This window comes from Hippocampus zosterae, chromosome 3 (assembly GCF_025434085.1).
Source record: "Hippocampus zosterae strain Florida chromosome 3, ASM2543408v3, whole genome shotgun sequence".
Taxonomy (NCBI): domain Eukaryota; kingdom Metazoa; phylum Chordata; class Actinopteri; order Syngnathiformes; family Syngnathidae; genus Hippocampus; species Hippocampus zosterae.
In genome coordinates this window covers 13,826,769-13,840,281 of record NC_067453.1, presented here as the reverse complement: position 1 = coordinate 13,840,281, position 13,513 = coordinate 13,826,769, and the positions used below count along the sequence as shown (strand labels likewise).

The following is a 13,513-nucleotide window of genomic DNA, read 5'->3' as shown; positions in this document are numbered from 1 at the left end:
TTAATCATTCATGTGATTTGTTTGTTTGTTATGTTTGTTTTATTGAGCATATATAGTACACACAATAACAGGTTGACAAAGGTCAAACAAAAATTATAAAAGGAAAATTAGAAATAGTTGAAAGAAAAAAAAAACACACATCACAGTTGTATGCTCAAAGGAGTAGGAAGAAGTAAATAACTTATCTAGTCCTACCCCTAATTATGTAACTGAATTGTTCATTTTTCTAAACAAAGAAATGAAAAACTACATATCATTAAATATTTTTACCCTTGTGTATACTATACTATTCTATTTCTACACCTTTTGGTTTTTATATATATAGTTATTCTTTCTTCTTTTTTATTTAAATTTCTGATATTCATTATAATTAGCATTCCTTGAATACAATTAAGTTGATCAAAAATCCAAAACAAGAACAAACAGTTATATTACTATATTTTAAAAGTATATCAAATTTATCTATTTTAATTCAGATTCATGTTTTTTGTACTAATCTTTTGAATTTGTTTTTGAACTCCTCCAACGATTTGCTCATTTTCAGATCCGTTTCACGCTTATTCCATAGATTGACACCAATTACTAATACACACCTTTGCTTGATGTTTGTTCTTGTTCTGGATTTTTTGTATTGATCAGTGCCCCTTAGATGATAACAGCTCTCTCTAATTTCAAAAAGCTGCTGGATATTTTGGCAAAGGAGGTTGTTATGTGCTTTATACATTAATTGAGTAATTTTGTAGTCAACCAGGTCGTAGAATTTCATTGTGTTTAATTTGATGAATATTGGATTTGTGGGTTCTATATATTTCTCTAATTTTTTCAATAATAGTGAGGATCAAGCGGCTCGGAAGATGAATGAATGAATGAATTTATAATTTATAATAATTTTTCAATTTACCATATATTTTGGGCTACAAGTCACAAGTTTGTAGCTGTGAAGTAAAAGTAAATGTTTTCTTTTAATTCAACCCAAGTCTGCTTTGATGAAGAACTCCAGGAATTGGAGAATATTTACTGTTTAGAAGCTGAAATTCTGAGGGTTTGGACAATTTGACATTTAAAAGTGTTCTAAACGACTAATCGAAAATCCCAAATTATTTTCTATTAATCTGATTATTGATTACAGTAATCCCTCGTTTATCGCAGTTAATGGGGACAAAACCATCCGCGATAAACGAAAATCCGCAAAGTAGCGACCAATAAACTTTTTTTTTTTAAGTCCGCAAACGGTCCGCAAGAGGCCGCAAAAGAACAGCGACTCGCATAGAGCAACATATACAGTACTGTACTCCATGTATATGAACATTTTTATTTATTTTATTTTCTTAATGAATATGTATGAAAAAAATCCACAATGCACTGAAGCTGCGATAAACGAACCGCAAAATAGCAAGGGATTTATTGTTTATTGTTGCACCTCTAGTACCCTTACATCCGAGGTGTCCAAACTCGGTCCTCAAGGGCCGCCGTCGTGCCTGTTTTCCAGCTCTCCCAGGAGCAACGCACCTGATTGAAATAATCAGGATCGTTCGCTGGCTAATGAGCTGATCATCTGAATCAGGTGTGTTGCAGCCGGGAGAGATGGCAATCAGGCAGGACAGTGGCCCTCCAGGTCCGGAACTGGACATGCCTGCCTTAAATGCAAACAAAAAAGTACAACAATTGTCCATTTGGACTCTTAGAGTACCTTTCCTTAGCATAAACAGTACGTATTTGCACCTGTTGTTTCACTTGTGCACTTTACAATGCACGTCACAAACATTTGTACCTTGGAGACCAAAAATGGACCCCTTCAGTACTCCTTCAGACCCCTTTATTTTGAGATTGTACTTGGGAGACATAGCGCACCACACAATATCTGCATTGGCAAATTGTGAGTCATCTGTCCGAGTACCCATGAAAGGCAGCACAATGCCACCTGGTACCCAGTGAGGGGAAAATCTGATAGTCCTGGTAATTACAGTACAGTATATTGCTGTTGGAAACTCTTCAAATTGTCATTTTATGAATTTATATCCTATTATGAATGACTCAGCATATTCCTACACAGACACTGAACACAACCAGTTGCTCCTCAGAGCTTGTTCCTTTATTTCTCTCCAATTACTTTTCGTAAAATGGTTGTAGTCTGCCATTTTTTCCCCCCATTCTGCTTCCCTCTTCACCTCTCAGATATCGGGAGTGAGCCAAGCGCCAGGCTCCCTGTTTTGTCTCCCTCTGTTGGTGACTGTTTAGTTCATGTTCCTCTGGATGGGTTGTAACTGGGAAAGTAAATCCCTTGTGTATTTTTTACAAATTGGCCAGTAAATGTGATTCTGATAATCCATTTGTCACAACTTCAAATGTTCGTGTCAGACTGTATTTACTTTTGTTTGTCCTCCTCAGAACCCTGTGATCCAATTTCATTCTTTTCCTACTGTGTTTTTTGTTTTCCTCTCCCCAGTTCAGTCTTTCTCTCCTCTTGGCACACCGGATGTAAATTAGCCTGGGTGCTTTTGAGCAGCAGATTGACTGCGAGTGCACTTAGCTTTTACCAGCATGGGAGTACATATATACACACACACGCACGCAGTCACACACAATCAAATTGACTGGAATATTTTCCTCTTTATGTGGAGGCAAACCACGACTTCACTTTAGCAAGCAGTTTACAGGAAGATGGTTAGCAAAACCGTTACAATCACATAACAATGTCCACTAAAGTCATTGGATGATAATTTATGAAGCATAGAAATGATGCAGGGCAGAGGTGTGGTTGATAGCCAGTTGTGTACGCCCAACCAGAAATTTTTTTCTTCTTTTTTTTATTTGGAAACAAAAGTCCGTTTTGGACAGGAAAAATGTACAGATTGCTGATTAAGTTAAAAATTGGTGGGCCAGCCTGGTCCCTATTCTCCGGAAATAGCAGGGTCGACTACAAATGTATTGTTGAAAACATGTCTTTCTTGGTTCCCAGAATGCATTGCGTGCCGCAATGGATTTGCCTATTTATCACACACAAAGATTCAATTCATCAAACCAATTTAGGAATCACACAGAGACAACTCAAGTAAATACAAAAATGTAGTCTCTAAATGCCAATTTACTTTAGTTAAAAAATCCCAACCTGTGTGTCCCTATGTGAAAAATTAATTGCCCTCTAAATTTAAGAATGGGCTGTGCCACTCTTGGCAGCAATGACTGAAATCAAGCATTTGCGCTAATTGGTGATGAGTCTTTCACATCGCTGTGGAGGAATTTTGGCCTACTCTTCTTTGCAGAATTTCTTCAACTTCGCCATATTGGAGGGCTTTCTAGCATCAAGGTCACATGACAGCATCTCAATTGGATTTAAATCTGGACTTTGAATGGCCACTCCAAAACCTTTACTTCTTCTTTTTCACATAGGACATGTAGTTGTGGATTTAATTGTGCCTTAATGAATTCAATTGGGATTTAGAAACTGCATTTTGAATTTCATTGGGTAATCGCTGTGTGACATTAAAATTGGTTAGATGGACTGAAACCTTTGTATGCAATAAATATGCAAAGAACACAGAAATCAGGAAGGGAGCAAATACTATTTCACAGCCCAATATAAATGCTTCAAGATGTAGATTTATGATTGTTCAACAATGCTTCATGAATTGTTAGCAGCCTGCTTTGACAATAATTGCCCTCCTGCTGGTTACTGCTTGTGAAATCCACGACACCTCAAGAAGTAGCTACTACACATAATAGGTTTGTTGATATTCATGTATGAATGGCAAAAAAACGAAAAAAAAATGCAGACCCTCTCTTTCTTTGTCAGATGGTATGGATGGTTTAGATAGACAATTCATCAAAGTAAATGTGAATGTTGCATGTCTCTCCAGGTTTGTACATGCTCGACCCAGTATGTCAGGCATGACCTCATACATGCTGCTGTGGTTCCTGTGAAACACACAAATACACCGAAGAGAATTACTGTGTAAATGATGTTTCTGTTTGAGTGAACACAAATTAAAGGATGTGACTGAAGGAAGCCGTGCTGTTTCAGAGTCCCAGAGTACGGATTTAAAGTGTTGGTTACTTATTTGCATGTTTGTGTCAAAAATATGTTGCGATGAAAAACTTCAGGTTCAACGGGAACATTTGATTTAGTTAATTTCTCCTTAGTTGTGTTATATACAGCACAATCTCCTAAGTTGTACAGTTGGAATTCAACCCCGAATTAAAAAAAAAAATGTTAGCACAATCATATCATGTCTACATCACAGTTGTAAGACTCTGGTAGGGTCCAACATTACGCCTTTTCAGGGTGATAGCCCTATTGGGCCTAGTTGTGGTGGCCCTGCCATAACCGGCCCTGGCCCTGATTTCAAACAATACTTTCATAATGACATACAAACATAAAATTCATAATGACATGAATTGGCCTACCATTTGATGAAATAGTAAAATGGGTAGGCTTAGCAGCCAAAATGCACATACATATGGACGATCAAGACAGCCGTTTCATCACTTAACAAAATAGCTATACTCTCCACTCCCTAGTGTATGTATAGCGATTTAAAACAAAATTCATCATGATATGTGTATGCCTATTTGTGAATTTATCTTATCTTAAAAAAAAATACCGGTAATGATGCGTGCCATGCCAGTGGCGAAAATCCGGCTTGTTAGGGTTAGATGAAGACTATAAATTGTATGCGAGTTCTCTGTCTAATCACACCGTGTGGTTCAGACTGGGTGATGTATTATCTCCCTTCAAATCACATTTTTCAAATTCAGTTTTGTTTTTTGGATTACCACACTATGGAGAGCATACTCGTAGAAACAGCGACAGAAGTATTGGGGAAGTTTAGAAAGAAAAAGAATCCGTGGGTCACAGATGACATCCTTGATTTGTGTGACCATAGAAGGACATTAAAAAGGACCAAGAAGGATGACCCAGAGGCAGCAGAACAGCACACTCTAGTGAACAAAAATATCAGGAAGAGGATGAGGGAAGCGAAGGAGAAGTGGATCACAGAGCAGTGTGAAAACATAGATGCAGGGATACGACAGGGCAACAGTAAAGCAGCATACGCCACATTGAAGACACTGACAAAGACACGGCAACATACAGCAACAATAATAGAAGATGGGGACGGTGCTCTGCTAACCGAAAAGACAGCAGTAACCAGAAGATGGACAGAGTACTGCCAGGAACTCTACAATTTCACAATAAAACCCAACCTTAACATAATCACCGACGCCACAAAGACTACCAGCGAAGATGCCGACGTGCCAATACTCCAGGCTGAAGTGGAGGAGGCAGTATGGAGCCTGCAAATTGGCAAATCACCTGGCATCGACAACATTCCTGCAGAGCTTTGGAAATATGGAGGGCATGAGACAACAAAAGTACTCACACACATCTGTCAAAATATCTGTGTAACCAAGCAATGGCCCCAAAAATGGACACAATCTCTCGTTATTCCCATCCCTAAGAAAGGGAACTCAAGGCAGTGTCAGAACTACAGGACCATCAGCCTGATCCGCCATGCAAGCATGGTGCTACTACGGATCATCCTGAATAGACTAAAGAGCAGGGCAGAGGAAATCATTTCAGAAGAACAAGCAGGATTCCGACCAAAAAGGAGTACCACGGAGCAGATCTTTAACATCAGATTACTCATCGAGAAACACCTCCAGCATCAACATGACCTTTACCACAACTTCATCGACTTTAAAAAAGCCTTTGACCGTGTGTGGCATGAGGGGCTGTGGCAGGTGCTCCGAAACTACAACTTCAATAATCTCATCCAGGTCATCCAATCACTCTACACAAATTCAAGTAGTGCAGTTCTCATTAACAACACTATGGGAGAACTTTTTAAAACATCGATCGGTGTCCGCCAAGGATGTCTTCTGTCCCCTGTCCTATTCAATGTCTTTCTGGAAAACATCATGGACGAGGCCCTTGAAGAGTTCCACACCTCCATATCCATCGGAGGAAGACCCATCTGCAACCTCCGGTTCGCTGATGACATAGACCTTATGGGAAAAAGCGAAGCTGAACTCCAGGATCTTACCACCAGACTGGAAGAGGTAGCGAGGGCTTATGGCATGGAGATAAGTGCAGAGAAAAGCAAGATACTGGTCAATAGCCACAGTAAAACAAGACCAACAAGCATCACATTGAACAGGCAAACCCTGGAAGTGGTTAAGGACTTCAAATACCTTGGGTCCTTTGTGAGTGAGGATGGCAGCTCCACAAAGGAGATTAAAGCAAGAATAGGCATCGCAACATCAGCCATGACAAGACTGGCCAGAATTTGGAGGAGCAATACCATCAGCTTCACGGTGAAGGTCAGGCTGTATAAGTCCCTGGTACTCTCCACCTTACTATACGGCTGTGAGAGTTGGACACTCACAGCAGACACGGAACGCAGGATTCAGTCCTTGTCCTGAGAACAAGAGCTACAGAAGGATGCTCCATATATCTTATAGAGAACACCGGACAAATGACTATGTCAGACAGCTAGTCACCACCCTCGCTGGAGAACAGGACCCCGTACTGTCAACGGTAAAACGTCGCAAAATGGCCTGGTATGGCCACGTTACAAGGCATACCTCGCTATCCAAAACCATCCTACAGGGGACAGTGGAAGGGAAACGGAGAAGAGGCAGACAGAGAAAGTGCTGGATTGACAACATTAAGGAATGGACTAACTGCAGCTTCCAGACCCTGCTACGAACAGCTAAGGACCGAGAGTGCTGGAGATCCCTGACTGCCCAGACCTCCACCATGGCACCCCGACGGCCTCTTAGGCCATGGGATGAATAAGAATAAGATAAGACGCTGCGTAGTTCTTTATGCCATCAAATCGTATACTACCGGTAATTGCAGATGAAGAAGTTAAGATGATAGAGGAATTTCCAAAAATGAGGAAATGTGGCGCACCCGATAAATGGATAGAATAGTGAAACATAAGGCGTGGAAAGCTGAGAGCCTTGCTGGTGCAGAAAAATGGCGTCCCACCGCAATTCATTGCATCTCTGTGTCCTCATCTAACTTCTCCCTGGCCCATATTTGCCCCTCACCATTTTCTTGTTTGCTGACTCTCCTTTTTTTCTATAACCTCGTTCCATTTCTTGATTTTTTTTTCCTCCTTTTTTTCCATTTGCATTGTTTCCCGTCCTGTGTCCTGTGTTTTACATAAACACTCATCCTTCAGCAGTGATGGCAGCGAATCCAGTTCGCTGAGCACAGAGTGTTTGCGGCGCTCTATGAACATAGCGACACTCTGTGTGTGTGTGTGTGTGTGTGTGTGTGTGTGTGTGCGCGCACGCGCGTGTACTTCATGTGTGTCAGATGCATTGCATGTGTGTATATGTGTCAGGGACGGTCGGTTACACTCGCTCCTACACTCTTCCCGGTATTATGAATGAATGTGCATGTGCGGCACGTGCAGTTTGTGCTGGATTCCACATAGGACTACAGCTATGCCATATGCCGCTGTGGATGAGTGTGACTTCAAGTAGTGTGAAGAGTAACATGTTGGCTTTGTGTGCCCCCATGTAACTCAGAAGCCCTTCATTAACTAAACATGACCCTTAAGAGCACGATTAGCCTCATTTCGAGGCAGGATGTTGGAAGCCATCAAACAAGAGGGGGAAATCCATTACTGTAATTGCATTGAGAAAAGGGAGGAAGGATGGGAAGAAAGGAAACGTAGATGGATAAAAAAGGAAGAAAATGAGTGGGATGGACGAAAGTAGGAGGCAGAGTGCTGTCAGCGACGCTTAGATGAAGTGAGGGAGTGTGAACGAGAGCAAGGATATGTGACTGAGGGAGGGGGGAGTCAGCTGACGGTATGAACAGATACCCTGTATGAATCCATAGTTCCTTCCCATACATCCCCCCTCTGTCTGCCGTTACAATTGGTATGGTCCTCTGACAATAAAATCACCTCCAGTGAGTCTCGATGTGCCACTTGCACGCACTTCTCTGAGGTTCATCGTCAGTGCCCTACTTTCAGGCAGGAAAGGGCTGTAGGCGCACTGCCATGCCGGCCAGACAGGGCATGGGGAAAACGCCCCAGAATGGCGGCCACTGTCGCCGCCGTGGCCCTTCCTGACATGGGATGAAGAAACTCAGGGATGAAGAAACCGAAGGGCGACGCTGGTCTTTCCTGTGTTGTCAAAGCCCAGAAATCCTGGCAGAGACAAAGAAAAGAAACATTTTTTAAATGTTCTTCTACGTTCAAACATGTCCTTTTTTCTGCAGGGCAGCCACTGAGCATGAGTGAGTATTGCCCACACATGAATCTACGCACACACTATGAGACAGGTATCTGCTTTGTCTCACACACACACACACACACACACACACACACGCACACAACCTCTTCTGTCTGTCTTCCTTGCTCTTTCCTTTGCAAATATTACATTATTGATCATTGACAAATGCAATATAACGTCAAGGTAATTAAAATGTAATTGACAGAAAATGTTGGGTGACAATAAAATGAACTTATGTACTTGCATATGCTATCTGCAAATGTAGGTGGATGATTATCCAACCGGATAGTGTCGTGTGGTGGTTTGTTCCTTGCACACTTAGGGCACTGGTCAGCTCTTTGTGTCATGGCAAGTGAGCGCAGAAAACCTTATGCTCTCACTGTCATGATGCCACACACAGGGACTGCGGTGCCCTCCCTTCTTTTATCTCTTAAACGCTGTTCTCATACCGGACTCATATCATCAATATCTTTGTAACGCATTTCGTCTTGAATTTCCCTTCAAAGTGCCACTAGGCCGCTTTTAGGTGCACTCTGTACTATCTATGAATGAAGAAGGCCTGTATGAGCTGGCGCATCGAAAACCAATCTGTCTGTTAACAAATGTGAGAACGCATCACTTTTTGCCTACAATTAAGAAAAAGTGTTGAGATGTCTATCACCGATTCCCAAACTTTGCGGTAAATGTACAGAATGTCCAAAACTTCCGTCTGTTGTATTTTTTTATTGATTTAAATAGCATCCAACCGCATAATGTCCTTACACACAATGCCTTTTTTTTCTCTCCTGTGGTTGTGCTAGTAAAGCTTCTGGGCTTTTATTGTCCATAGACTGTGTCTGTTTCTCTGTGGTTAGCAGGTCTCTGAGGATGCACAATCTAAGGGTGGGGCATCCAAAAAAAGCATACGTCTTTAACCACCCTAGATAACATGTTGACCATTTGACAATTGTCAAATATGTTTCTTCATATGTTTTCCTTATTTTCTACAATTTGACTTGAGGCTCTTATATATTGGCTTGATTTGACAGTTTGAGCCTGACCATGTGGTAGAATCGAAGCATCAGCAGTCTCTCAACTGCTCAGTCTTGGACTGACTGAGGCTGACTGGCATGTCACTCTCAGCCATCATGTACTGACCAAATCATACATGATATAAATGCCTTGTAACTGTTTGTTTGATTATTTTAAAATCAATTTCCCACGTTCCGCAAATGAAACACAAACCCTCAGTTCTTATTGTCTTTTGTTGAACTGTTTTTAACTAGGACAAAGCATTCATATCAGAGCAATGGTGCTTTTGGTCGCTGCTAAGGGCTATGTTGTCAGTATGCATTTGGCACCAAAAATGTCTTGTCGATGGAGTCTTTGGTAGCGCGAATTGAGCTGGCGTCAAAACTACCGCACGGAAAAATGGTTCTGCTTCTTATTGCAGTTCATTTGAGGTAGGAATGCAGCAGAGATGCCACTCTGTTTCTCAATGTGTCACTGCTGTTTAAGATTCTGGCCGAATGAGCAGCTCTTCTCACACTGCCTGTTTCTGTAAGAGATGTATAATTTTCTCTTCCAACAATTCCAGGAATAATAATTAGATAGCTCCCAGACACAAAGACGGTGATAAAACTAGAGTGGTTTTTAAATAAAGACTGTCTCGCCAAAGTGTATCTCATTTTTTACCAGGACATTACACGGTCTGGCTCCTTTTTTAAAGCGAGTTAAAATTGTTTAGATTCTGTTACGATTTAGCCATGGTTCGCTTCACGACAAATTGGAAATACAGAACACAATGTCAGTGAATTGTAAAAATCTCAACGATCAGTCAAAGGCACTGGGATGCAAGGACTCCATAAAATCCAACAATCAGCAGAGGTTGCTTACTTATGGGAAAACAAATTATGTTGAAAAAATAATTGCATCGGAAGAACTGTTGTTTGTAAATTATGGGTCATGAATAAAAATCTTGCTGAAGTTGCTGACCTGCATTATGAGGATAACATTTATTTTTTGACAATCCATTGACTGAGGAATTGCTTCTATTCTGCGTTTAATGAGGTAGAGGGGAGTCTGAGGAATGCACTGGCATGAGCGCGAGGTATAGGACAAAGAAGCAATGTCACGAATGGTCGGAAAATTAACCAGCAGGTGGCTTTTATATGGTACACAAGAGAGGTGATGAGAGAGGAAATGGGAGGCCACGAATGCTTATTTGCCTAGAAGCGGCCATCCTCTTCAAGCTTCAAGAATAGCTGTCGTATCCTTCCTGGCAACCAAGATGAAGTCTGTCATAGACCGAAGAGCAAATAGCACCCAAAATGGCATGATTATTAAATAGATAAGCTATGATGTGACAGCGGTCACATGATGCGCTCTTCCATCAGGCCTCAAGGTGTTCGCTTATAGTACATAAATTCAGAAAACTACAGCCGTTCTCCGGGCATTTGAGGAGAAGCAATTTATATCCCTGATGCAGATCTATTGATTTTAGTGACTGAAAAACTGACAAAATAAAGGCGAAGCCAATAAAAAATCGCCCAGACGTGTGTCTTTGTCTCTTCGTTTTGGTTCAGCCAACGTTGACGCGTTTGTCCATTTGACTAGCACTTTTTTTTTTTTAATGACTCATTGTATTTATGTAACAAAGCAAGAGTGGGGTTCATCCGGCGTGTTACCACCTTTATAAGTAAAGCAGTTTGTTCTCGATGAAGAATCATAACATTTGAAACGCGTTAAGCCTGAGTTCTTATATTGACCAATGACTAATGGCAAATATTTGTGTTTATGGCTTCCGAGCAAGGTCTTTGGTGAGAATGACATCCCTTGAACTGTAGCCGTCTGGTGCAGAATATACATGAATCATACCTTCAAATACCAGTACGCCGTGATCAGAAAGGAGTTAGATCACTTTCAAGTGAGTCATGAGGCTGATGGTCTCATTGTGTTACATCCAGTAATTGTGATCCGAGGCAGTCAGTACCGAGAAAATTTTCATACAATCACTTGTCATTTCAAAATATTTTCAGTGGATAGGCAAAGTGTTTTCTGAATTTTCTCATGCCTGTTTCCAAGATAATGTAATGTACTATATGAGTTATATTGAACTGTACAATGCTGCAAAAATCAATTCCACACATTTGACAGAATTCTTATTGGTGAATTAATTATACACCTCCCCAAAGTTATTTCTTGTGTGCTTGGGAAAATAACATTATACTTTTCATTGGTGTGGTTTACAAGGTCCATATTGGAAAAAAAAGCCCAATCAGCTTAGATTTGCCTGCCAAGATGTTTTTCATAGTAACCCCAGCCAGTGGCTCACAGTTCTGCTCACTTTCCGAGGACAAAGCACATCAGCTACCTGCCATTTTGATGCTTTCTCAAAAAGGCCGCTCCATATGCTCGGCTGTGGTCACTGACTTTCTTTCCTTTCGCGTTTTCCGAGTGCTGCCTGATACGCATCTGCATGCAGCATTTGTTACGTAAGGGCAACTTGCAAACGAACACTCTTGTGATTGCTAAGTTTGTCTTGAAAACACGTCAAGTTGGATGCAGGTACAGGTTTCTGAGGGAGAGCCGTGGGAGAGGGAGAGATGTCTTGCAGGGGAATCCATTTTGTGAAGATGTCAAAATGGAGTCTATGCTGATTGCTGTCTCATTGCAAAATGGCGTGTGGAGAATTAGCACAGCTCGGAGTGCAAACGCTTGCCGTTTCATCTGTATGAAATGGCAACTGTAGGTTTCACTAATCCCACCACATGCTTGATAAGCAGCGATTTGTCTCCTGCAGAGTAAAATGTCTGCTAAATTTCTCCCTGTATAAGTATTCACATATTCCCTGTGCAATCACTCACATTTTTTGTTTTGTCTCATTATTTTGTCCAGCCACGCTAAAATGTAATTCTCCCTGTTTTTCCTCCTCTCTCCGACTCACTTGGCTTGCTTGGCCTTCTACGGCTGCCTTCCCATCTCTGCACAGGGCTTCTTGAAGAACGAGAGGGACAACGCCCTGCTGTCCGCCATCGAGGAATCTCGCCGCAGGGTCAGTGCCTGCGTTCAAGTGTTTCTGATTTCTGCTCGGGTCAAGAAAAGAGCCAAAGTGGGAATTGAGATAAAGCACCCTGGAAATTAGCAGGGCTAAGTGATCTTAGATTATGAGATGTTGACATGACAAAATAGTTTGGGAAATTAGAAATAACAGCTTTAATACTGTCATGCCTGGATGGACAAATCCGTTTGTTTGTTTGTTTTTTATTGAACATCGAGTTAAACTCTGATGCGTTCTGACCACAAGAACACTTAGAAAAACACTCTTTTTCTCATGTCTGCTGGCTGTGATCGAAACATCCTTCTGGTGCAACTCTGCAGGGAATGGTTTTCAAATGGCTTCCCTGATGAGCAGATCTAATAGGCCCAGCCTTTAATTAGTTGTCGTTCCCATTATTTCCCCAGTTCCCTGTGAGAGCAGGAAAAAACTATGTGAAGGGTTGAAACAAAATGCTCTATAAATGCATAAAAGAAAGCTTGCATTACATTCCCCTACAGATGTCTACATCCCAAACCCCACTGTTAAAGAAAGTGTCTCACAGGATTTATGACAAAATATAATGCTTAGACCTGTCCGTCTCACAGTGCAGAGATTCGGATATCCATTCCAGCCTTCCTGTGTGGAGTTTGCATGTTCTCCCCGTGCCTGCGTGGGTTTTCTCCGGGTACTCTTGTTTCCTCCCACATTCCAAAAACATTCATGGCAGGTTAATGGAACACTCTACATTGTCCCTCGGTGTGATTGTGAGTGTGAATGGTTATTTGTCTGTGTGCGCTGCGATTGGCAGGCAACCAGTTTAGGGTTAACCCCCCCCCCCCCCCTCCCCCAAAAAATGCCTGAAGACAGTAGGGATAGGCTGCAGCATGCGGTTCGGATAATGGATGGCTATAATGCTTAACGCTCCTTTCACTACCTAGCCAATTTAAATAATCAGTTATTCAAAACCGTTTTTTAAAAAATCTGCATTTTCTATTGGTAATGTTCAACATTCCGCCAGGTTTGAAGCTCCCTTGATATGATCCTATCATATCAGTACTCTATCTGAAAAGTGTTATCTGGTGGACAATTTACATACATGATGGAGACCTTCACACTAAATTAGCATTTGGTTCATTACACTTGCATGTTGCTGCAGCCTTATGCTGAAATGTGTAAAAGAAAAGCTGAGAGATTCAGGTGGTGACCAATTTAACTCGGTAAATGGGAGCTCCAGTCCAGATT

General features: G+C 41.4%; 2 protein-coding genes across 4 annotated transcripts in view; one reads left to right on the top strand and one right to left on the bottom strand.

Moving 5' to 3' along the window:
- aars1 (alanyl-tRNA synthetase 1) overlaps nucleotides 1-9,418 on the bottom strand; it is a 90,570-nt gene extending 81,152 nt beyond the window's left edge. Inside the window, exon 1 of the mRNA XM_052061645.1 lies at nucleotides 9,409-9,418. The gene's annotated coding sequence lies outside the window, so the exon portion shown is untranslated. The remainder of the gene's footprint in view (nucleotides 1-9,408) is intronic.
- Nucleotides 1-13,513, top strand: part of nup93 (nucleoporin 93) — a 28,847-nt gene that overhangs the window by 2,478 nt on the left and 12,856 nt on the right. For 2 of the 3 annotated variants that reach the window (XM_052061669.1, XM_052061668.1), the window contains exon 4: nucleotides 12,224-12,286. In XM_052061669.1, coding sequence (XP_051917629.1) covers nucleotides 12,224-12,286 — 63 coding nt within the window. Of the gene's footprint in view, nucleotides 1-7,666; nucleotides 8,258-12,223; nucleotides 12,287-13,513 lie in introns of those variants that run through there. The other variant, XM_052061671.1, reaches the window with a different exon arrangement.